Genomic DNA, 26751 nt, shown 5'->3' with positions numbered 1-26751 from the left:
AATTTGCCAGATGAGGGCCCTTCAAATCCGAACATTCATCAATCTTTTACCTCAGTGCCACTTCGCTATCTCCCACACACAAAATGCTGGAAGAACTCAGGAGGTCAGGCAGTATAGAGTCATAGAGCACAACAACACAGAAATAGGCCCTTCAGCCCATCTACTTCATGCTGAATTGTTTATATGCCTAGTTGCACCTACCAACACTTGGAACAGAGTTCTGCAAACTCCTCTATCCAAGCTTCTTTTAAATGTTACAGCTGAATCCGTATCCACCACTTTCACTGGCACCACCCTCAGATTCCCCTTCAATATTTCACCTTTCACCCAAAACCAAGGAAAAGCTTGCATGCATTCACCCACATAATTTAGCAAAACTCTGTAAGACCTCCCCTCATTCTCCTATAGTCCCAGGAATAAAATCCTAACCTATTCAACCTATCCCTGTAACTCAGACCCTCGAGTCCTGGCAACATCCATCAAAATTTTCTCTGCACTCCTTCAATCTTATTGATACCTTCCCTGCCGGCAGGTGACCAGAACTGCACACAACATTCCAAATTTGGCCTCACCAGCATCCTAACCCGAGTACTCAATGCCCTGATTTATGAAGGCCTATCACAAAGCGTCCATGGAGGAAAATGGATAGTAAAAGTTTCAGGTTGAGACACCTCATCTGGACTGGAAAGAAAGATGGGAGATAGCTAGAATAAAAAGATGAAGGCAAGGGGTACAGCAAGAGGTGGATCCAGTTGAGGAAAGGGTTGATGGGGGAAGGTGAAGAGTGGGAACAGCATCAGAAGTTGGAAGATAATAGCTGGGAGTGACAAGGGGTTGAAGCTGATAGAATCTGATAGGAGAGGAGGGAATAAATGAATTGATGTGGGAAACGGAACCAATGGAAGGAGTGTGTGGATAACGGGCAGATGTTCTCTCCTATCAAATTTACCTGCAGCCCTTTGTCATTTCCACCTATCACCTCCAAGCTTCTGACATCATTCCCACTCTCTTCTTCCCTCACCAAAGTGTCCCTCAAGTACTGGTCGCCTCAGAGTTGATCACGGCCAATTAACGTGAACATTTATTTGAAGACACAAGAGAATGTAGAACCTGCAATCTGGAGCAACACACAAAATGCTAGAGGAACTCAGCAGGTCAGGCAGCATCTGTGGAAGGAAATAAACAGTCTATATTTCAGGTTGAGACCCTTTCTAGACACAAAATGTCCACTGTCCGTTTCCTTCCATAGATGCTGTCTGATCTGCTAAGCTCCTCCGGCACCATTGCCTGTTGCTGTAATGGTTTGATCGGTAGGAACAGTATTCAAGACAAGTTTCCACTCTGTGACAATAATAAACCAATATCAATACCTATATCAATTTATTTATTGTCTTCCCCTCCCTAGTTATGAAAGTACTGAGCCGGGATGTTCCACTCTCAACAACTGGCTTCAACAGGCTGAGTATTGTTGTATGGGTATCAATGGAAGTGATTACTTTAGCAGTTTCCAAACTAACTATCTTATGTGCCCTCTCATGGTGAAACTGACAGCTTGTGTTCTTAAGATACAAAGGTGACTGATTACTGTCGGAGGTTTATATGAGTTTTTTTCCCCAAATCTAGTTTGAATTTAATAATATTTATGGGAGTTTGTTCATCAGTATGAGGGGGTGTCATGGTAGTGTAGTGGTTCACGAGATCCAATTACAACTCAAGGTGTTGGAGTTCAATGTCATGTATAAGGAATTTGTGCATTCTCCCTGTGGAATGCATGGGGTCTTCACAGGGTCCTCTGGTTTCCTCTCACAGTCCAAAGACGTACTGGTTAGTAGGTTAATTGGCCAATGTAAATTGTCCGGTGATTAGGCTGGGGTTAAATGGGGGGTTGCTGGCAGTGTAGCTCAAAGAGCTGGAAGGCCTATTCCGTGCTATATCTCTACAATCAAATAAACTTGGGTGCTTGTAACCTGGGAATGGTCTGTAGATCTTTGTCAGGTGAGGAGCCTAGACATTTCAGAAGAAAACCTGCCAGCACGTCTCCCTGGCTTACCTCGCTGAAGGCTCCTCTGCCGATGACTTTCAGGATGTCGAAGTCACTCCTTTGCAGCTGCAAATCCTTCACCTCCTTCACGATCGGGCCAGCTGCCGAAAGAGGAAGAAAGCAGGTGAGCTGCCAGTAGTCTGTGTCTCGCGCAGAGAGCAAGAGCTTGCTCTGATTGGGTGCTGTCCCACCAAAGGGGAGAAAGGGGTGGATGGAAGGCAAGAGAAGAGGGTGGGGTCAGTCAGAAACACATTAAAACATATTAAAATCTTGCATAAGGGGTATAGACAGAGCAGACAAACAGCAACAATTTTCCAGGATGGCAATGGCCAATACCAGAGATTCGAGAGACCAGCAGACTCAAAAACAGTTACCTTCCCCAAGCAATAAGGCCCACTAACTCCACCACTACTTTATTATCTCCCATTGGTCACCTTATCTACAGCCCAGCGTCACATTATGGACAGACAATCTATGGGTATAAGCTATCTTTTTATTTTTTATTTTTTTTTATTTTTATTTAGGCTGCTTCCTTACTATGGAGTTCTTTATCTTTTGTTTATTTTTGGGCTGAATTGGCTACAAAGTAAAAACAATTTTGTTCTCTTTTACACTGTCTACTGGAAATGTCATTTGAATTGTCCTTGGTAGAGCCAGATACTGGAGGAATGGTCCCTGACAGAGATGGAGACTGGGGGAATGGTTCCTGGCAGAGATGGAGACTGGGGCTATGGTCCCTGGCAAGATGGAGACTGGGGGAATTGTCCCTGGCAGAGATGCAGACTGGGGGAATGGTCCCTGGTAGAGATGGAGACTGGGGGACTGGTCCCTGGCAGAGATGGAGACTGAGGGAATGGTCCCTGGCAGAGATGGAGACTGGGGGAATGGTCCTTGGCAGAGATGGAGACTGGGGGAATGGTCCCTGGCAGAGATGGAGACTGGGGCTATGGTCCCTGGCAAGATGGAGACTGGGGGAATTGTCCCTGGCAGAGATGCAGACTGGGGGAATGGTCCCTGGTAGAGATGGAGACTGGGGGACTGGTCCCTGGCAGAGATGGAGACTGAGGGAATGGTCCCTGGCAGAGATGGAGACTGGGGGAATGGTCCTTGGCAGAGATGGAGACTGGGGGAATGGTCCCTGGCAGAGATGGAGACTGGGGCTATGGTCCCTGGCAAGATGGAGACTAGGAGAATGGTCCCTGACAGAGATGGAAACTGGGGGACTGGTCCTTGGCAGAGATGGAGACTGGGGGACTGGTCCTTGGCAGAGATGGAGACTAAGGGGAATGGTCCCTGGCAGAGATGCAGACTGGGGCTATGGTCCTTGGCAGAGATGGAGACTGGGGGAATGGTCTTTGGCAGAGATGGAGACTGGGGCTATGGTCCCTGGCAAGATGGAGACTGGAGGAATTGTCCCTGGCAGAGATGCAGACTGGGGGAATGGTCCCTGGTAGAGATGGAGACTGGGGGACTGGTCCCTGGGTCCCTGGCAGAGATGGAGACTGAGGGAATGGTCCCTGGTAGAGATGGAGACTGGGAGAATGGTCCTTGGTAGAGATGGAGACTGGGGGACTGGTCCTTGGCAGAGATGGAGACTGGGGGACTGGTCCCTGGCAGAGATGGAGACTAGGGGAATGGTCCCTGGCAGAGATGGAGACTGGGAGAATTGTTCTGAGCAGAGATGGAGACTGGGGCTATGGTCCCTGGCAGAGATGGAGACTGGAGGACTGGTCCTGGCAGAGATAGAGATTGGGGGAATGGTCCCTGGCAGAGATGGAGATTGGGGGAATGGTCCCTGGCAGAGATGGAGACTGGGAGAATGGTCCCTGGCAGAGATGCGGACTGGGGGAATGGTCCCTGGTAGAGATGGAGACTGGTGAAATGGTCCCTGGCAGAGATGGAGACTGGGGCTATGGTCCCTGGCAGAGATGGAGACTGGGGCTATGGTTCTTGGCAGAGATGGAGACTGCGGGAATGGTCCCTGGCAGAGATGGAGACTGGGGGAATGGTTCCTGGCAGAGATGGGGACTAGGGAAACGGTCCCTGGTAGAGATGGAGACTGGGGGAATGGTCCCTGGCAGAGATGGAGATTGGGGGAATGGTCCCTGGCAGAGATGGAGACTGTGGCTATGGTCCCTGACAGACATAGAGACTGGGGGCATGGTCCGTGGCAGAGATGGAGACTGGGGGCATGGTCCGTGGCAGAGATAGAGACTGGGGGAATGGTCCCTGGCAGAGATGGAGACTGGGGCTATGGTCTTTGGCAGAGATGGAGACTGGGGGAATGGTCTCTGGCAGAGATGGAGACTGGGGGAATGGTCTCTGGCAGAGATGGAGACTGGGGGAATGGTCCCTGGCAGAGATGGAGACTGGAGGAATGGTCCCTGGCAGAGATGGAGACTGGGGGAATGGTCCCTGGCAGAGACGGAGACTGGGGGAATGGTCCCTGGCAGAGATGGAGACTGGGGGAATGGTCCTTGGCAGAGATGGAGACTGGGGGAATGGTCCCTGGCAGAGATGGAGACTGTGGCTGTGGTCCCTGGCAGAGATACTGGGGAAATGGTTCCTGGCAGAGATGGAGACTGGGGAAATGGTCCCTGGCAGAGATGGAGACTGGGGGAATGGTCCCTGGCAGAAATGGAGACTGTGGCTATGGTCCCTGGCAGACATAGAGACTGGGGGCATGGTCCGTGGCAGAGATGGAGACTGGGGGCATGGTCCGTGGCAGAGATAGAGACTGGGGGAATGGTCCCTGGCAGAGATGAAGACTGGGGAATGGTCCCTAGGAGAGATGGAGACTGGGGAGATGGTCCCTGGCAGAGATGGAGAGTGGGGCTATGGTCTTTGGCAGAGATGGAGACTGGGGGAATGGTCCCTGGCAGAGATGGAGACTGGGGGAATGGTCCCTGGCAGAGACGGAGACTGGGGGAATGGTCCCTGGCAGAGATGGAGACTGGAGGAATGGTCCCTGGCAGAGATGGAGACTGGGGGAATGGTCCCTGGCAGAGACGGAGACTGGGGGAATGGTCCCTGGCAGAGATGGAGACTGGGGGAATGGTCCTTGGCAGAGATGGAGACTGGGGGAATGGTCCCTGGCAGAGATGGAGACTGTGGCTGTGGTCCCTGGCAGAGATACTGGGGAAATGGCTCCTGGCAGAGATGGAGACTGGGGAAATGGTCCCTGGCAGAGATGGAGACTGGGGGAATGGTCCCTGGCAGAGATGGAGACTGTGGCTATGGTCCCTGGCAGACATAGAGACTGGGGGCATGGTCCGTGGCAGAGATGGAGACTGGGGGCATGGTCCGTGGCAGAGATAGAGACTGGGGGAATGGTCCCTGGCAGAGATGGAGACTGGGGAATGGTCCCTAGGAGAGATGGAGACTGGGGAGATGGTCCCTGGCGAAAGTGGTGACAGGGGAAAGAGGAAACAGTTCCAGAAAGCTGACTGCAGCCCCAAGTGAAGGTGCAACACAGTGAGAGCTGCCTGTGAGCCGTGTCACTCCTATTGACAGCCTAGCACAGCTGCAGTGAACAGAGTGCAGTCACCCTTTGTTATTGACACTGGGCCCTAGTCCAGATTTCGCTCACTCCCCTGGCTGCTCTCCAGCCTGCCTCTCCCACGTCAATGAATCTAATATTACTGGTGTATAACTGTCCCCATTCCTCTCAAAGCTCCTGACTTCATTGTCTCCAGCACGTCGGAATTTCTGTAAAAGCACAGCTATTTAAAACAAGGCACAGCACAAACAAGCCTTGTTGCGGCCATTTTGCCTGAACTAGAGGAACAGTGCCTCATTTCACCCTGAGTGGTCTGTAACTTAACAGCATGAACATTGGATTTTCCATTTCCACGCCCTCTCTGTTTCTTTCTCTTTCACTCTGATCTACCCAGGTCACTTTCTTTGATCTAAACATAAGGCAGCCCCACATCACCCTCTTTCTTTCCCCTTCTCCACCCAGTGCATCTGCCCAGCAACATACACTCCTCTCACTGGGTCCCCTCCCCCAGTAGCCTCCTGGCCTCCCTTATTCAGTTCCAGACTGCACCTTTCTCTCCCGTCAGATTTCATCATTTGCTGCCCTTTATCACTGCCTCTCACCTCCCAGCCTCTGTCACTATTCCCACTCACTCCTCCTCCAGCTCCCTATCATCACTCCACTCCTGGATCCACCCATCACCCGCCCCCACCAGGCTATCTTCCCTCTATCAATGGTCTTGACCCAAATCCTTGATGGTTCACTTCCCTCCACAGGAGAATGAGGGGAGATTTGATCGAGGTGTATAAAATCATGAGAGTATAGACAGGGTAAATGCAAGCAGGCTTTTTCCACTGAGGTTGGGTGAGACTAGAACTAGATGTAATGGATTAAGTGTGAAAGATAAAATATTTCAGAGGATTAGAAGCGGGAAACTTCTTTACTGAAAGACTTCCCAGCATTTCTATGTATATGTCATTTAATATCCAGGGAACAGAGAGGCTATAGCAGAATAAAGATGGATCTGGTTCCCAACAGAAGTATTAGGAATCCCATACTGTAAAAGGACTAGATGGGATAGGGCTTGTCAAATCTGTTCAGGAAAGTTTCCTTCATTGCTACGTAGAAGTTCTAATGACAGAGCATGCAACACTGGACCTGCTGTTTGGGAATGAGACAGGGCAGGTGACAGAAGTTTGTGTAGGTGAACATTTTTCACCCAGTGATCACAAAGCCATTATGTTCAGCGTAAATATGCAAAGAAGTAGGTCTGGTCTGCGAGTTGAGGTTCTAAATTGGAGAAAAGCCAATTTTGTTGGCATCAGAAGCGATCTGCAAAGTGTTGATTGGGACAGGCTGTTCTCTGGCAAAGGTGTACTTGGAAAGTGGGAGGCCTCCAAAAATGAAATTTTGAGAGTATAATGCTTGTGTATATAAAAGGTAAAGATAACAAATGTAGGGAACCTTGGCTTTCAAGAGATATTGAGGGAAAAAGCAGGTGCATAGAAGGTATATGCTTATGGAGCACAAGCAATGCATGAGAACATGAAAGAGATCAGGAAGGCTAAAAGAACACATGAAGTTGCTCTAGCTGACAAGGTGAAGGAGAATCCTAAGGGATTTTGTGGATGTGTTAGAGCAAAAGGATTGCTCTGGACAAAACTGATCCTCTGGATGATCAGAATGAAAATCCATGTCTGGAGCCAAAGCAGGTGGGGGAGATCTTAATGCATTCTTTGCATCTGTATTTACTCGGAAGACGGATACAGGGTCTATAGAAGAGAGGCAAAGTGGCATCAACTTCATGGATCCTGTATAGATTACAGAGGAGGAGGTGTTTGCTACCTTGAGACAAATCAAGGTGGACAATTCCCCAGGGCCTGACAAGATATTCCCTCAGACCCTATGGGAGGCAAGTCCAGAAATTGCCAGGGTGTAGGCAGAGATATTTAAAGGATCTTTAGTGACAGGAGAGATACCAGAGGATTGGAGGATAGCCAATGTTGCTCTGCTGTTTAAAAAAAGACTCTAAATATATAGCAAGAGATTATCGGCAGGTGAATCTGACCTCCATTGTGGGAAATTTATTGGAAGGTATTCTAAGGCACCGGATATACGAGTATTTGGATAGACAGTGACTGATTAAGGATAGTCAGCACGGCTTTGTGTGTGTGGTAGGTCATATTTAGCCAATCTTATACAGTTTTTCGAGGAAATTAGCAGGAATGTGGATGAAAGCAAAGCAGTAGATGTTGTCTATCAGGACTTTAGTAAGGACTATAAGGCATTTGACAAGGTCCCGCATGTGAGGCATGTCAAGAAGACTGTGTCACTCGGCATTCAGGATGAGACAGTAAAATGGATTAGACATTGGCTTTGTGGGAGAAGCCAGAGAGTGGTAGCAGGGGGTTGTCTCTCTGACTGGAGGCCTGTGACTAGTGGTGTGCCGCAGGGATCAGTGCTGGGTCTTCTGTTGTTTGTCATTAATATCGATAAACTGGATGATAATGCGGTTAACTGAAACAGCAACTCTGCAGATGACACCAAGATTGGGGTGTAGTAGACAGTGAGTAAGGCTATCATGGCTTGCAGAGGGATCTGCCTCAGCTGGAAAAGCGGGCTGAAAAGAAATGGCAGATGGAATTTACTGCAGACAAGTGCCAGGTAGGATCAAGCAGAGTAGGTTTAACGCAGTGAACAGTAGGGCACTGAGGAGTGTGGAAGAACAAAAGGCTGTGCGAATACAGTCACATAATTCATTGAAAATGCCTTCACAAGTCGACAGGGTAATAAAGAAAGCTTTTGGCACCTTGGCCTTCATAAATCAATGTATTGAGTGCAGGAGATGGGATGTTATGTTGAAGTTGTATAAGAATTGATGAGACCTAATTTGAAGTATTGTGAGCAGTTTTTGTCACCTACCTACAGGAAAGATGTAAATAAGGTTGAAAGAGTGCAGAGAAAGTTTGCAAGGATGTTGCCAGGTCTAGGGGACTCTATGACTCTATGGAACAGAGTGGCTACAGCAGAACCAAGGTGGATCCAGTCCCCTGTAGAAACATTACCATTGTCTTTGTTATTGCTGCTGCTGTTACTGTCGTTGCTGCTGCTTTTGTTAGACCATAAGATCTAGGGGCAGAATTACGCCATTCAGTCCATTGAGTTTTCTCTGCTATTCCATCATGATGGATCTATTTTCCCTCTCAATCCCATTTTGCTGTCTTCTCCCCATAATAATTCCCTTAATTAAGTACGTATCAACCCCCACTTTAAATGCACCCAATGACTTGGTCTCCACAACCATCTGAGCAATGATTTCCACAGGTTCATCACTCTCTGGCTAAAAAAAACTCCTCCTCATCTCTGTTCTAAAGGGACATCCTTATATCCTGAGGCTGTGCCCTCTGGCCCTAGACTCCACGTCCACTCTAGAAGATGAAAGAGGAGTGATGGTGACAAGCAGTGGAGAAATTTAGGCAAATCCTCTTTGTACAAGGTCAATATGCGGTTATGTGAGAGACTACATTTGCTGGAATCTAGAGCAACACACAAACTGCTGGAGGAACTCGACAAGTCAGGCAGCATCAATGGAGGGAAATAGACAATTGATGCTCTGGACTCAAGGCAAAGAGTCTCAATGTGAAATGCTGTCTGTTCACTTCGCTCCATAGATTTCCAGTGGAAGAAGGTGTCTCTAAGCAAATTCTGTCAGCTGGTTGCAGGAGGATGCGCTGAGGGTTAGACTGAAGCTTGGAGATGACTGTCCACAAAGGATCTGTGTGGAAGGACCACAGACTGGGGTCCTGTCACCACTGGACATTATGAAGTAGAACATGAGAAATTATATCCTCAGAAGCACAGAGACTCTGCAGACATTTCTGGTATTTAAGAAGGCAATGGCATGCTTGCCTTTAATAGTGGGGGCATTGAGTTCAAAGGTCAGGAAGTTATGTTGCAGCTTTATAAAACTCTAGTTAGGCCACATCTGGAGTATTGCATACAGTGCTGGTTCCCTCACGATAGGAACAATGGCAAGGCTTTGGAGAGGGTGCAGAAGAGGTTTACCAGGATACTGCCTGGATTGGAGGGCATGTACTATAATGAGAGGTTGGACTGACTTGGGTTGTTTTGCATGGAGCAGTTGAGGCTGAGGAGAGGTGGAGAGATCTGGTTGAGGTTCATAAGATTATAAGAGGCATAGATAGACAGAGTATCTTTTTCTCAAGGTTGAAATGTCTAATACCAGAGGACATGCATTTAATGTGGGAGAGGTGGCGGTCATTTCAAGGGAATTGTGAGGGCCACATTTTTTTTTCTAGAGAAAGTTGGGTGCCTGGGGACGTGCTAAAGGCAGATACATTTGGGACTCTTAAGGGATGTTAGATAAGCACATGAATGTGAAGGAAATGGGAGGACATGGACATTGTGTAGGCAGAAGAGATTAGTTTAGTTCGACATTTGATTACTAATTTAATTGGTTCAGCTCAACATAGTGGATCAAAGAGTCCATTTCAGACCTGTACTGCTCTATGTTTTATGTTAGATGCTGGAAATACAGATTAACACAAACAAAATGCTGGAGGAACTCGGCAGGTCAGGCAGCATTCATGAAGAGGAATAAAGAGTCAACATTTCGAGCCAAGGTCCTTCATCAGGCCTGGAAAGGTAAGAAATCTGCTTAAGGAGGTGGGAGGACGAAAAGGAGTACAAGTTGGCAAGTGATAGATGAAATCAGGTAGGGGAGGGTAGGAGGATGGCGAAGGGGGGATGAATTGAGTTGGGAGATAATATGTGGAAAAGGTAAAGGCCTGAAGAAGAAGGAATCTGATAGGAAAGGGGAGAGGGAAATTGGAGAGGGAAAGAGGGAGGAGAGGACAAAATAAGGGATAATAGAGGAGCCAGGATGAGGAATGGAAAAATTACTGGAAATTAGAGAAGTTGAAGTTTATGCTGTCAAGTGGAGGCGACCCAAATGGAATATCAGGTGTTGCTCCACTGGCGAATGGCCCCACCCCATCATAGCAGTAGAAGACTCATGTCAGATTGGGAAGGGCAAGTTTTATCCTCAGAGGACAGAATCTTTACTCAAGGAAGACTGATGTCAGGCATTTGTAATGTAAAAAGAATGAGAATGGAGACATAAAATCTGCACAGTGGCCACTTTATTAGGTACACTGTACACTGTAATGCAAATATCTAATCAGCCAATCATGTGGGAGCAAATCAATGCATGCAGGCAAGGTCAAGAGGTTCAGTTGCTGTTCAGACCAAACATCAGAATGGGGATGAAATGTGATCAGAGTGGCCTTGACTGTGGAATGCTTGTAGGAGAGAGATGGGGTGGTTTGGTATTTCAGAAACTCTTATTCTCCTGGGGATTTCACGCACAACAGTCTCTGGAGTTTACAGAGAAACAAAAAAACCCAGTAAGTGGCAGTTCTCTGTGCAAGAAGTAAGAGAGGACAAAGGAGGACAACCAGACTGGTTCAAGCTGACAGGAAGGAGACAGTAACTCAAATAACCACGCGTTACAACAGTGGTGTGCAGAAGAGCATCTCTGAATGCACAACACATCAAACCTCGACGTGGATGGGCTACAGCAGCAGAAGACTCAGTGGCCACTCTATTAGGTACAGGAGTTACATAATAAAGTTGCCACTGAGTGTATCATGTACAGTACTGTAGAAGTCCAATAACTCACTAAGTAGTTTTTTTCAGAAATCCTGATTGTTTGGCTTCTGGCTCTCTGAGGCTCAGACCGTATAGAGTACCCCTGTGGCAGTTCCCCTCAATAATAAGTATAGCACTTTGGATGCTGGTTGAGGGGGATGACTCACTGAGGGGGGGAACCACTGTGACTGGGTCTCTGGCACTGTCCACTGTCTCAGAAGGGAAGGGGGAAAAGAGGACTGTAGTAGTTATAGGGGATTCCATAGTTAGAGTAGACACGAGATTCTGTGATGGAAACACCCTGAAGGTGTGTTGCCCCCAGATGCCAGGTATAGGGAATCTCTGGATTGCTGCCTGTGCCACATACCAGTAAGGGTAAAAATAAGATGATTTAGCAGATGAATGTGTGACTGCAGAACTAGTGCAGGGGTCAGGGTTTCAGATTTATGGCTTATTGGAATCTCTTCTGGGGAAGGTATAAGCTGAACCCGAGCGGGGCTGATATCATCGCAGGCAAGTTTGCTAGAACTGTTGGGGAGGCTTCAAACTAATTCAGCAGGGATTTAGGAAACTGAGCAGTAGGGCTGAGGATGGGGTAGTTGGTATACAAGCAAAGACAACGTGTGGTGAGATTGTCAGGAAGGACAGGCAGATAATTAGGCAAATTTGCAGAGAGTGAGATGAGTTGCAGTGTAAAAGAGGGACAAATTGATCAATACAGGATTGAAAGTGTTCTATTTGAATGCATACAGTATACAGAATAAGGCAGTGCAGTTAGAAATTGGCAGGTATGACATTGTGGGCATCACTGAGTAATGACTGAAAGAAGACTATAGTTGGGAGCTTAACATCCAAGGATACACATTGTATTGAAAAGACAGGCAAGTAGTCAGAGGGGCTGGTGTGGCTCTGTTGGTAAAAAATGAAATCAAATCATTAGAAAGAGGTGACACAGGATCAAAAGATGTTGAATTGAAAGATGTTTAAGATGGTTTGAGCAAATACTTGCTGGTAGCCAAAGCAACTAAATACTTCAACAATAAAATGCACTTTGAATTGTTGTGGGTAGATTTGAGGAACTGCAAGGGTAAAAATACCCTGATGGGAGTTATATACAGGCTTCTGAACAGTAGCCAGGATTTGGGCTATAAACTACAACAGGAGATAGAAAATGCATGTCAAAAGGACAATATTCAAAATTCGTAGAAACATAGAAAACCTACAGCACAATACAGGACCTTCGGCCCACAATCCTGTGCCGAACATGTACTAACTTTAGAAATTACCTAGGGTTACCCATAGCCCTCTATTTTTCTAAGCTCCGTGTACTTATCCAGGAGTTTCTTAAAAGACCCTGTCGTATCCGCCTCTACCACCATCGCTGGCAGCCCATTCCACGCACTCACCACTCTCTGTGTAAAAAACTTACCCCTGACATCTCCTCTATACCTACTTCCAAGCATCTTAAAACTGTGCCCTCTCGTGTTAGCTATTTCAGCCCTGGGAAAAAGCCTCTGACGTTTTCAATAACTCTCATCATCTTGTACACCTCTATCAGGTCACCTCTCATCCTCTATCGCTCCAAGGAGAAAAGGCCAAGTTAACTCAACCTATTCTCATAAGGCGTGCTCCCCAATCCAGGCAATATTGTTGTAAATTTCCTCTGCACCCTTTCTATAGTTTCCACATCCTTCCTGTAGTGAGGTGACCAGAACTGAGCATAGTACTTCAAGTGGGGTCTGACCCGGGTCCTATATAGCTGTAACATTACCTCTTGGCTCTTGAAACCAATCCCACGGTTGATCAAGGCCAATGCACCGTATGCCTTCTTAACCACAGAGTCAACCTGCACAGCAGCTTTGAGTGTTCTATGGACTCGAACCCCAAGATCCCTCTGATCCTCCACACTGCCAAGAGTCTTACCATTAATACTATATTCTGCCATCATATTTGACCTACCAAAATGAACCACCTCACACTTATTTGGGTTGAATTCCATCTGCCACTTCTCAGCCTAGTTTTGCATCACATCAATGTCCCGCTGTAACCTTTGACAGCCCTCCACACTATCCACAACACCCCCAACCTTTGTGTCATCAGCAAATTTACGAACCCATCCTTCCACTTCCTCATCCAGGTCATTTATAATAATCACGAACAGAAGGGGTCCCAGAAAAGATCCCTGATGCATATTACTGGTTACCAACCTCCATGCAGAATATGACCCATCTACAACCTCTCTTTGCCTTCTGTGGGCAAGCTGTCATGGGCCGGTCCATGAAGTCCGTATTCTGGTTCACGGTCCGGTCCATCAACCCTTGATCCAGGTTTTCCTGTCTACCCTGTTTCTGTTCTTGTTGAGCTAATGAGGCAGCTGATTCTCGTTGGGGCTAGCTGCATAAATACCTCCAGAGGCCAGGGTGTGGCTGCTGGATTGTTCTTGTCCTTACTCCTTGTATGCCTTCCTCTGTCTTCTCTTTCCTCGCCTGAAGCCTTGCCTTGTTTTGCCGGTAACTCTCGCCTCGCCTGAAGTTCTCGTTTCACCTTGCATTGCCTGAAGCCTTGCCTGGTCTTGCTGATAACTCTCACCTTGCCTCGCCTGCAGTCTTGTCCTGGAGCCACCCTGTACCTAGCTCCCTTCCTGTCCCTTGGCTCCGTCTGGTAAGCCAGGCCGTCTTACCGTTTCCTGCAGTTGGTTCTGTCCCTTCCTGTCCCTTTCCTCCGTCGGGTGGTGATCCGCGCCCCGCCCAGGAGTAGCCTCCAGCCTCCTGCCTCCTTCCAAGCCTCATCTCTAGCCTCGAGCCTCAAGCCTGAAGACTCCAGCCTCCTGCCTCCTGCCAAGCCTTGCCTCAAGTCTCCTGCTTCCTGCCAAGCCTCACCTCAAGCCTCTAGACTCCAGCCTTGTCCTGCTTGCCAGCCAAGCCTCGTCCTTGCCTAGTTCTGGGGTCCGAGCCTGAGGCAAGACCCAGGTACTGGGTCCTTGTCCAGTCTCTGGCTTGGAGTCTAAGCCCGGGCTCCTAGCTCTCTTGTCCAGTCCTGTTTCGGGTTCCCGGTTTTTGTGTCCATGCCCTTGACCTCACCCTGTATCCTAGTCCTGTCCCTAGTACTTCAGTGTCTGTGTCTTGCACTTGGGTCCATTCCCAGCTACCGCCTTATGACACAAGCCTATTCTGGATCCACAAAGCAAGGTGCCCTTGGATCCCATGCCTCCCTACTTTCTCAATAAGCCTTGCATGGGGTACCTTATCAAATCCCTTGCTGAAATACATGAAATACCTTCATCAATGTGTTTAGTCATATCCTCAAAAAATTCATTCAGGCTCATAAGGTACGACCTGCCCTTCAGAAAGCCATGCTGACTATTCCTAATCATATGATGCCTCTTCAAATGTTCATAAATCCTGCATCTCAGGATCTTCTCCATCAACTTACCAACCACTGAAGTAAGCTTCACTGGTCTATAATTTCCTGGGCTATCTGTACTCCCTTTCTTGAATAAGGGAACATCTTCAACCCAGTCCTCTGGAACCTCTCCTGTGTCCCTATCGATGATGCAAAGATCATTGCCAGAGGCTCAGCAATCTCCTCCCTTACCTCCCACAGAAGCCTGGGGTATATCTCATCCGGTCCTGTTTATTTATCCAACTTGATGTTTTCCAAAAGCTCCAGCACATCCTCTTTCTTAATGTCTATATACTCAAGCTTTTCAGTCTGCTGTAAATCATCCCTATAATTGCCAAGGTCCTTTTCCGTAGTGAATACTGAAGCAAAGTATTCATTAAGTACCTCCACTATCTCCTCCAGTTTCATACATGCTTTTCCACTGTCACACTTGATTGGTCCTATTCTCTCATGTCTTATCCTCCTGCTCTTCATATACTTGTAGAATGAACCATAGAACCATAGAAACTACAACACAGAAACATGCCTCTTGGCCCTTCTTAGCTGTGCCGAACCATTTTCTGCCTAGTCTCACTGACCTGCACACGGACCATATCCCTCCATACACCTCTCATCCATGCATCTGTCCAATTTATTCTTAAATGTTAAAAAAGAACCTGCATTTACCACCTCGTCTGGCAGCTCATTCCATACTCCCACCACTCTCTGTGTGAAGAAGCCCCCCCTAATGTTCCCTTTAAACTTTTCCCCCCTCACCCTTAACCCATGTCCTCTGGTTTTTTTCTCTCCTTGCCTCAGTGGAAAAAGCCTGCTTGCATTCACTCTATCTATACCCATCATAATTTTATATACCTCTATCAAATCTCCCCTCATTCTTCTACGCTCCAGGGAATAAAGTCCTAACCTATTCAACCTTTCTCTGTAACTGAGTTTCTCAAGTCCCAGCAACATCTTTGTAAACCTTCACTGCACTCTTTCAACCTTATTTATATCCTTCCTGTAATTTGGTGACCAAAACTGAACACAATACTCCAGATTCGGCCTCACCAATGCCTTATACAACCTCATCATAACATTCCAGCTCTTAGACTCAATACTTTGATTAATAAAGGCCAATGTACCAAAAGCTCTCTTTATGACCCTATCTACCTGTGACGCCACTTTTAGGGAATTTTGTATCTGTATTCCCAGATCCCTCTGTTCCACTGCACTCCTCAGTGCCTTACCATTAACCCTGTATGTTCTACCTTGGTTTGTCCTTCCAACGTGCAATACCTCATACTTGTCTGTATTAAACTCCATCTGCCATTTTTCAGCCCATTTTTCCAGCTGGTCCAAGTCCCTCTGCAGGCTCTGAAAACCTTCCTCACTGCACCTCCAACCTTTGTATCATCAGCAAATTTGCTGATCCAATTTACCACATTATCATCCAGATCATTGATATAGATGACAAATAACAATGGACCCAGCACTGTTCCCTGTGGCACACCACTAGTCACAGGCCTCCACTCGGAGAAGCAATTCTCTACTACCACTCTTTGGCTTCTTCCATTGAGCCAATGTCTAATCCAATTTACCACCTCCCATGCGGGACCTTGTCAAAGGCCTTACTGAAGTCCATGTAGACAATATCCGCTGCCTTCCCTTCATCCACTTTCCTGGTAACCGCCTCGAAAAACTCCAATAGATTCGTCAAACATGACCTACCACGCACAAAGCCATGTTGACTCTCCCTAATAAGTCCCTGTCTATCCAAATGCTTGTAGATTCTGTCTCTTAGTACTCCCTCCAATAACTTACCTACTACCGACGTTAAATTTACCAGCCTATAATTTCCCAGATTACTTTTCGATCCTTTTTTAAACAATGGAACAACATGAGCCACTCTCCAATCCTCCTGCACCTCACCTGTAGACAGCGACATTTTAAATATTTCTCCCAGGGCCCCTGCAATTTCAACACTAGTCTCCTTCAAGATCCGAGGGAACACCCTGTTAGGTCCCGGGGACTTATCCACTTTAATTTTCCTCAAGACAGCAAGGACCTCCTCCTTTTCGATCTGTACAGTTTCCATGATCTCACTACTTGTTTCCCTTAATTCCATAGGTTTCATGCCAGTTTCTTTAGTAAATACAGACGCAAAAAACCTATTTAAGATCTCCCCCATTTCCTTTGGTTCCGCACATAGCCGACCACTCTGATCTTCAAGAGGAGCAATTTTATCCCTTTCAATCCTTTTGCTCTTAATATACCTGTGAAATCTCTTGGGATTATCCTTCACTTTGACTGCCAAGGCAACCTCATGTCTTCTTTTAGCCCTTCTGATTTCTTTCTTAAGTATTTTCTTGCACTTCTTATACTCCTCAAGCACCTTATTTACTCCCTGCTTCCTATACATGTCATACAACTCCCTCTTCCTCTTTATCAGAGTTGCAATTTCCATTGAGATCCAAGGTTCCTTATTCCTATGCCTTGGGGTTTTCCTTAATCCTGCTCGCCAAGGCCTTCTCATGGCCCCTTCTGGCTCTCCTAATTTCATCCTTAAGCTCCTTCCTGCTAGCCTCATAATTTTCTAGATCTCGATCATTAACTAGTTTTTTGAACCTTTTGTAAGCTTTTCTTTTCTTCTTAACTAGATTTTCAACAGCCTTTGTACACCACGGTTCTTGTACCCTACCGTCCTTTCCCTGTCTCAATGGAATGTACCTATGCAGAATGTCACGCATGTATCCCCTGAACATTTGCCCGATTTTTGCCGTACATTTCCCTGAGGACATCTGTTCCCAATTTATGCTTCCAAGTTCCTGCCTGACAGCCTCATATTTCCCCTTACTCCAATTGAACGCTTTCCTAACTTGTCTGTTCCTATCCCTCTCCAATGCTGTGATAAAGGAAATAGAATTATGATCACTATCTCCAAAATGCTCTCCCACTGAGAGACCTGACATCTAACCAGGTTCATTTCCCAATACCATATCCAATACACCCTCTCCTCTGTAGGCTTATCTACATATTGTGTCAGGAAACCTTCCTGAACACACCAAACAAACTCCACCCCATCAAAACCCTTTGCTCTAGAGAGATGCCAATCAATATTGGGGAAATTCAAATCTCCCATCACAAGAGTCCTGGGAGATTTCAATATAAGAAAATTAGGTTGGTGCTGATTTTGGAACCTAAGAGAGAGAATTTGTAGAATGCCTATAAAGTAGGTTTTTAGAGCAGCTTGTGGTTGAGCCCCTTAGGGTAATGGCAATTCTGGATTGGCAGTTGTGTAATGAACCAGTTTTAATTAGGGACCTTAAGGTAAAGGAATCCATAGGAGAAAGTGATCATAATATGATAAAATTTAGCCTGCAATTTAAGAGGAAGAGGCTAAAGTCAGATGTATCAGTATTACAATTGAGTAAAGGGAATTACAGAGGCATGAGAGATGAGCTGACCGAAGTTGATGGAAGGGGGCACTAGCCAAGGTGACAGCAGAGCAGCAATATTTGGTGTTTCTGGGAGTCATTTGGAAGGCACAGGATAGATAAATCCCGAAAAATGAGAAGTATTCTAAAGGCAGGATTGCACAACCGTGGCTGACAAGAGAAGTCAAAGCCAACATAAAGGCCAACGAGAAGACATATAATGCAGCAAAAATTACTGGGCAGTTAGAGAATTGGGAAGCCAATTCTAAAAACCAACAGAAAGCAGCCAAAAAATGCATAAGGAGATAAAGATTAAATATGAAGGTAAGCTAGCCAATAATATCACAAAAGATTTTTCAGATATATAAAGAGTAAAAGAGAGGCGAGAGTGGATATTGGACCACCAGAATATTACGCTAGGGAGGTAGTAATGGGGAAGAAGGAAATAGCGGATGAACTGAATAAATATTGTGCGCTAGTCTTCACTGTGGAGGACATTAGCAGTACGTCAGATGTTTGAGATTGTGGATTCATTATTAATGATCTTCCAAGAGTCACTAGGTTCTGGCAGGGTTCTGGAGGACTGAAAAAGTGTCAGATGGAACACAGTGACAGGAGGTGTATGGTCATGCACTTGGGTAGAAGGAACAAAAGTGTAGACTATTTTCTAAACAGGGAGGGAATTCAAACATCCAAAGTGCAAAGGGACTTGGGAATCCTCATGAAGGATTCCTTAAAGGATGAGCTGGTGGTGAGGAAGACAAATGCAACATTAGCATTCATTTCGAGAGGACTAGAATATAATAGCAGGGCTGTAATGCTGAGGCTTTACAAGGCACTGGTGAGGCCTCCCTTGGTGGATTGCGAGTAGCTTTGGGCCTCTTATCTTTGAAATGATGTGCTGACATTGGAGAGGTTTCAAAAAAGGTTCACAAAATTATTCTAGGAATGTTCGCTGGCTGTGGACCTGTACTCGCTAGAATTTAGAAGAATGAGGAGTGATCTTATTATTGATTGTTGAAAGGTCTCGATAGAGTGGATGTGGAGAGGATGTTTCCTATAATGGTGGAGTCTAGGACCAGAGGGCACAGGTAGAGTGGATGTGGAGAGGATGTTCCCTATAGTGGGGGAGTTTAGGACCAGAGGACACAGATAGAGTGGATGTGGAGAGCAACACACATAAAAGTTGCTGGTGAACGCAGCAGGCCAGGCAGCATCTCTAGGAAGAGGTGCAGTCGACGTTTCAGGCCGAGGCCCTTCGTCAGGACTAACTGAAGGAAGAGTGAGTAAGGGATTTGAAAGTTGGAAGGAGAGGGGGAGATCCAAAATGATAGGAGAAGACAGGAGGGGGAGGGATGGAGCCAAGAGCTGGACAGGTGATAGGCAAAAGGGATACAAGAGGATCATGGGACAGGAGGTCCGGGAAGAAAGACAAGGGGGGGGGACCCAGAGGATGGGCAAGGGGTGTATTCAGAGGGACAGAGGGAGAAAAAGGAGAGTGAGAGAAAGAATGTGTGTATAAAAATAAGTAACAGATGGGGTACGAGGGGGAGGTGGGGCATTAGCAGAAGTTAGAGAAGTCGATGTTCATGCCATCAGGTTGGAGGCTACCCAGACGGAATATAAGGTGTTGTTCCTCCAACTGGAGTGTGGCTTCATCTTTACAGCAGAAGAGGCCGTGGATAGACATGTCAGAATGGGAATGGGATGTGGAATTAAAATGTGTGGCCACTGGGAGATCCTGCTTTCTCTGGCGGACAGAGCGTAGATGTTCAGCAAAGCGGTCTCCCAGTCTGCGTCGGGTCTCGCCAATATATAAAAGGCCACATCGGGAGCACCAGACGCAGTATATCACCCCAGCCGACTCACAGGTGAAGTGTTGCCTCACCTGGAAGGACTGTTTGGGGCCCTGAATGGTGGTAAGGGAGGAAGTGTAAGGGCATGTGTAGCACTTGTTCCGCTTACACGGATAAGTGCCAGGAGGGAGATCAGTGGGGAGGGATGGGGGGGACGAATGGACAAGGGAGTTGCGTAGGGAGCGATCCCTGCGGAATGCGGGAGGGGGGGAGGGAAAGATGTGCTTAGTGGTGGGATCCTGTTGGAGGTGGCGGAAGTTACGGAGAATAATATGTTGGACCCAGAGGCTGGTGGAGTGGTAGGTGAGGACCAGGGGAACCCTATTCCTCGTGGGGTGGCGGGAGGATGGAGTGAGAGCAGATGTATGTGAAATGGGGGAGATGCGTTTAAGAGCAGAGTTGATAGTGGAGGAAGGGAAGCCCCTTTCTTTAAAAAAGGAAGACATCTCCCTCGTCCTAGAATGAAAAGCCTCATCCTGAGAGCAGATGCGGCGGAGACGGAGGAATTGCGAGAAGGGGATGGCATTTTTGCAGGAGACAGGGTGAGAAGAGGAATAGTCCAGATAGCTGTGAGAGTCAGTAGGCTTATAGTAGACATCAGTGGATAAGCTGCCTCCAGAGACAGAGACAGAAAGATCTAGAAAGGGGAGGGAGGTGTCGGAAATGGACCAGGTAAACTTGAGGGCAGGGTGAAAGTTGGAGGCAAAGTAAACAAAGTCAACGAGCTCTGCATGTGTGCAGGGTAGCCTCCAACCTGATGGCATGAACATCGACTTCTCTAACTTCCACTAATGCCCCACCTCCCCCTCGTACCCCATCTGTTACTTATTTTTATACACACATTCTTTCTCTCACTCTCCTTTTTCTTCCTCTGTCCCTCTGAATGTACCCCTTGCCCCTCCTCTGGGTCCCCCCCCCCTTTGTCTTTCTTCCCGGACCTCCTGCCCCATGATCCTCTCGTATCCCTTTTGCCTATCACCTGTCCAGCTCTTGGCTCCATCCCTCCCCCTCCTGTCTTCTCCTATCATTTTGGATCTCCCCCTCCCCCTCCCCCTCCAACTTTCAAATCCCTTACTCACTCTTCCTTCAGTTAGTCCTGACGAAGGGTCTCGGCCTGAAACGTCGACTGCACCTCTTCCTAGAGATGCTGCCTGGCCTGCTGCGTTCACCAGCAACTTTTATGTGTGTTGCTTGAATTTCCAGCATCTGCAGAATTCCTGTTGGATGTGGAGAGGATGTTTCCTATAGTGGGGGAGTCTAGGACCAAAGGACACAACCTCAAAATAAGGGGATGTTAATTTAGAACAGAGGTAAGAAAGAATTTCTGAAGGCAGAGGGTGGTGAATCTGTGGAATTCATTGCTACAGGCCAGGTCACTGGGTGGTAGATTCTTGATAAGTCATGATTCTTTGGGGAGAAGGCAGGAGAAAGGGGTTGAGATGGAAATGGATCGACTGTGATCAAGTGGCAGAGCAGACTTGATCAGCATTGTGGCTCATTCTGCTCCTATGACTTATGGTCTAATATGCATTTCTTTCTTTCTTTCTTTCTCATCTTTTTTATTCAGTTTCGAATTGATAAACATAACAATGATAATGAAACAAAGAGATCAGGGTTACATTAATAATGGTTAACATATACAGACACAGACTCCGAGTAACATATGTAATTTAAGCCTTCCAATCTCTTAATAACTGAACATGAAAAAGATGCAAAAATTTTTATACAAAGGAAAAGTCCCCCTACACTAAAACAAAACAAAGGCTGGGCTGCCATGTTTCATCGGTTAAAATCATTACTCGTCATTAACTCCGCTCCTCTATACACAAACAAGAAGGTATTGAAAAGGATTCAGAAGAGGTCACCTTACATCATATGAAAACGTTGAATAAATGGCTCCCAAGTTTCCTCAAATTTAACTGAAGGATCGATAGTACCACTCCTAATTTCTTCCAAAGTTTAAACATGTTATAGGTTTGGAAAACCATTGAAATGTAGTAGGGGGATTAGAATCTTTCCATTTAAATAAAATGGACCTTCTGGCTATTAATGTAACAAATGCAATCAAACGGCAAACTGAAGGGGATAAATGACTACAGTCCATCACCGGTAATCCAAAAATTGCAGTAATAGGATGAGGTTGTAAGTCAATATGCAAAACTACTGAAATAATATCAAAAATGTCTTTCCAATATTTTTCCAAAAGAGGGCAAGACCAGAACATATGTGTCAAGGAAGCTACCTCAGAATTACATCTGTCACAGACGGGATTTATATGACCATGAAAACGAGCTAACTTATCCTTAGACATACGGGCCCTATGAACCACCTTAAATTGTATCAAAGCGTATCTAGCACACATTGAAGAGGTGTTAACTAGTTGGAGAATTTTCTCCCATTTCTCTATAGGTAAAGATACCTGAAGTTCTCTTTCCCATTCATTCTTAATTTTATCAGATGTACCTAGATGTATTTTCGTAATTAAATCATAAATAATTGCTATTAAACTCTTCTGATAGGGGTTTAAACCTAAATTTTTTTCTGTAATTTCAGTTTGATGTGGTATCAGAAAGGTAGGTAAAATAACATTCAAAAAGTTACTAATCTGTAAATATTTGAAAAGATGGGATCTAGGCAAATTATATTTATTAGACAACTGTTCAAAAGACATGAGACAATTATCCATGAATAAATCACGAAAACATGTTATTCCCTTCATTTTCCATAAAAGAAAAGTTTGATCAGTTCGGGATGGTTGGAAGAAAAAATTGGATATAATAGGACTTGATAGGCTAAATTTATTCAATCCAAAAAATTTACAAAATTGAAACCATATTCATATTGTATGTTTAGTTATTTGTTTGTTCAGTTTAATAGATGCAAAGGGAAGCAAAGCCAATGAGAACCCCTGTACAGACTCGGACTTGAAGTTCACCCATTGTGGACATTGAATTTCATCCAAATCTTGTGTCCAGAACGTTAGATGTCGAATATTAATTGCCCAATAATAGAATCTAATATGCATTTCTAACACTCCTTTTTTTATCTCACTTTACCTGTGCTTCCTTTAAACTCACGCCATGCAATGAAAATTATTTTGCACTACAATATAATATCGAAGATAAATGTTGAACGAAAAGTGGATTGGGACATTGATAGGTGTAATACCGATAATCTGGAAAATCTGCCTGTCTAGTACTGTCAACATTCTGAGCATATTGGATTTTGGGAATTTTACTTTCAAATCTTGCAATCAAAATAATGGAATTTGGAGAACATTGAACTGTATACCACAGGAACTGAATTGGACCACAATATCATGCCAAGCTAATTATGCTACTGACATGGAATTAAACTAATACCATCATCCATATACCTCAATTCTCTGCATATTCATATGTTTATCTAAGAGTCTCTTAAATGCCTCTATCGTATCTGCCTCCTTCACCATCGTGGAAAATAAAATAGGAAGTAAAAATACAAAATTAAATTTATTGCAACAGGATACTGGTGCATGAGAGGCACTTAGACAGGAACATGAATGTGCAGAGAATGGAGAGATATGGATCACATGCAGGCAGATGGGATCAGTTTAATTTGGCCCGGACATTGCTGGCCAAAGTGCCTGATCCTGTCTACACTGTTTTATGTTCTAAGTAGAAAACTCCGCAGCCAGCTTGCACACAAACGGCAGTCTGATTAAGGCATTGGTTAGGAGTTAACTATTAACTCAGAGCTCTGGGAAGAGCTTCATGCACCTCTTCAAAGTTTAGAAACTTTATGCCATTCCAGAAACAGAGATGGGGTCACAGTTCACATCTCATCCAAAACATGCCCTCAGCTTTAATACTGCCCTCAGCTTTTGGGCTGAAGCTTCAAGAGTGGGGTTTTCACCCCTGGACCCTCTAGCTCATTGCCCCCCTCTCCAATAGATGTGTACGTGGAGACATGCAGCCTGGAAACTACTCACCCCAAGCAAGGAAGTCCGAGATATGCCTCTGGTCCCTTAGCGCCGACTCACTCAGCTCTTCAAACACACAGACCAAGACATCCAGGAGACCCTCGACGTTGAGTAACCTTCCTGTAACAATCAGCATCTCCAGTTCCCTCAGCCTGACTTCTGCCAACATTCTCTTCTTCCCCAACCAGCTTGCAAAGGAAATCAAAAGAGCTGATTGCAGCTTTCCGAAGTTTCAAAATCAGGCAAACATCTTTTGCTTTGTCTGGCAATGATTTCTCTCTCCCTCTCCCCCTCTCTGTCTCTATCTATCTCCTTTCTCTCCCTCCTTCTGTCTATTTACCCCTACCTTCCTATCTCCCTTTCTTTCTATCTCTGTATCAATCGGTCTCTCACTCTCTCTCCCTCCCCCCCCCCCTCACCTCCCTCTCTCACTCTCGTCTCTCTCTTTGTCCCTTCTCTTTTACTCTCTCTCTCTTTACTTGTCTCTCTATCACTCCCTATCAGTCATCAATCTATCTCTCTATCTATCTCTCCCTTCTGCCTCCTTCTCTCTTTGCCCCTCTTTCTCTCTCTCTCTCTGTCACTCCCCTTGCCTTGCCCTCTGCTGCAAGGCCACCAACTGTTCAGCTGTTTTAAGCTCCTCACTCAATCCATGGGAATGTCTCTTAAAGCAAAAAATATCACTGTGCACTGTCATATTCTGAGCCGTGAAGCTTCTGGGTCATTTCACACTGTGGTGAATAAAGATATAATGGACATTGCTTCAGATTCTCAGCTAGTCACAATTCTCTCACCAGTGGCTGCAGGACGTACCACCTTCAGTTGGATATAACACTCCTGCACTCACTCCCAGGGCAGGCACAACAGGCTGGGTGGAGAGTGCTGCACAGAACAGTACTGTGTAACAGATTCCAAAGCTGAGTTACCAGATCCCCAGCCGCCTGCAATTTCTGCGGCCGGGAGGAGACGTATCATATATACGTGGAGCGGGGGAGGTTGCAGCCTCCATTTGAGTGTCTGATGGGGCTGCTCCTCAAGGTTTGGCTGCACTTCTGTCCCACATTCACAATCTCCGGTCACCCAGTGTGGAGAAGGGTGGATGGCTCTGGGGCTCCCTGTCACTTTGCCCCGGTGCCTAGGCAAAGTGGCCATTCATGGTTCCGAGCCAGCTGTCTACCCCTCTTCCAGGGTTACGCCTGTGCCCAGGTATCCACTGAGACAATGGGGGGGGGGGGCTTCTGGGACTGGTGGGTGCCACAGGGGATTAAGTACATTCAGGGTAGAGGTAAGCATGTTGTAAATGGAAGCTATTGACTGTGAATAGTGAAGATTATGAAATTTTGTAACATTGTGTTAAGGTGATGCTGAATCACAGATTAAACCTCCTTTGGAAAAGGGCAGGAACAACACAGGTTAGATCCAGGGTGAAGCTCCCTCTGCACTGTCCCACCACACACTCCCAGGGCAGGGACGGTATGGGTCAGATACAGAGTGAAGCTCCCTCTACACTGTCCATTCAAACTCCGTGATCCCTGTGTCAATGTGAGAGGTTGCTGGCCCTTTTTGAATATCTGGTGAGCTGCTCCTCGAGTTCCAGATGAAGTTCATTCTCACATTCCTGAATTCTTAGCATCCAGTACAGAGAGTCAGCCAGAAGTTCTCCTTGTCTCTTGGACCTGGATGGGAGAGCCATTCATGGGTCCCAGCAGCAGATCTTTGAGGGGTCATGTCTGAGCCTGGGTGACTTTAGAGAGCAATTAAACTCTCGTTATATTGTCCTGACTGGATACAATGGAAAGGAGTGCAGAGCCAGCAGCCCTTCATCTGCTTCACGTTCTGGCATCAGTATGGTGTGGTCACCAGGAGAGAAACTGCAGTAAGAGAGAAAGTGCAGCTTGTCCGAGGTGAACAGGCAGACATAGAACAGTACAGTCCCTTCAGCCCACATCGTTGTGCCCTTCAGTACAATCCCTTTGGCCCACGATGTTTGTGCCAACCTACTCTAAGATCCATCTAACCCTTCCCCCCTACTAGCCCTTCATTTTCCTTTCATCTGTCTATCTAAGAGTCTCTTAAATGTCTCTTAAATCCCTGGCCGCATGTTCCATAAACCCACACGGTGTTAAAAAACTTGCAAGCACCAGTGGCTCAGGTTCAGTTCCCGTGGGAGTTTTTACCTTCTCCTCGTGAACACGTGGGTCTCCTCTCACTGTCCAAAGACTAAGAGGTTAGCAGGTAAATTGGTCACATAGTGTAATTGGGCCTGATACCTGCTGTATCTCTGAGTATAAAAAATAAGCTTAAAACTTACAACTTTGAAGGTAGATCACTGAGGATCAGATACATCAAAACAGCAATTTGCGAAGCAGTCTACAGACTACAGAGAGGGGGAAGTCTATGGGTCCCAATGATGAGTGAAGTCGTGGGGGGTGGGGTTGGTCAGTAGGATGACCAGAGCCCGAAGGTGATAAGATCACTGTCGGTGGTGCAGAAGTTAAAACTGCTGCCTCACACCTCCAATGACCTAGTCCCAGAGCTGTCTGTGTGGAGTTCACACGTTCTCCCTGTGACCTCTTCAGAGGTGTTCCGGTTTCCTCCCTCATCTCAAATTAACTGGCTGCTCTAAATTGCCCCTAATGTGTGTTATATTGTTGAAACTTCGAGGATTGGAGCAAGAAGTTGATGGGAATGTGTGAGAATCCAATGGGATTGGTGTTGTTAATGGTCCTTGTGGGTGACTCTTTCTGGTTTGGGAGCCAGATAGTTCCTCAACTTTCTGACTGGCGCTTGCCGGCTGCCCTCAGCACATCCTTCAGTGTGTGAATGGGAAATTATGCATTTCACTGTATGTTTCAATGTACATGTGATAAATCAATCTGAATCTGAATGTGAATTGTTATTTAATCAGAGATACAGTGTGGCCCTTCGAG

At 46.2% G+C, this 26751-nt stretch overlaps 1 protein-coding gene across 1 annotated transcript in view; it reads right to left on the bottom strand.

Annotated features, from left to right (window-relative positions):
- The window catches only part of LOC140203563 (serine/threonine-protein kinase MRCK beta), a 45697-nt gene extending 21707 nt beyond the window's left edge, over positions 1-23990 (bottom strand). The window contains exons 1-2 of the mRNA XM_072269607.1: positions 23831-23990; positions 2051-2142 (exon numbers count right to left, since the gene is read on the bottom strand). Of these exons, the coding sequence (XP_072125708.1) occupies positions 2051-2142; positions 23831-23990 (252 nt within the window). The remainder of the gene's footprint in view (positions 1-2050; positions 2143-23830) is intronic.
- Between the last annotated feature and the right edge of the window lie 2761 nt (positions 23991-26751).

The sequence above is a fragment of the Mobula birostris genome, chromosome 10 (assembly GCF_030028105.1).
Source record: "Mobula birostris isolate sMobBir1 chromosome 10, sMobBir1.hap1, whole genome shotgun sequence".
Classification (NCBI taxonomy): Eukaryota; Metazoa; Chordata; class Chondrichthyes; order Myliobatiformes; family Myliobatidae; genus Mobula; species Mobula birostris.
The sequence above is the reverse complement of the archived record's forward strand: the minus strand, read 5'-3'. Positions and strand labels throughout refer to the sequence as shown.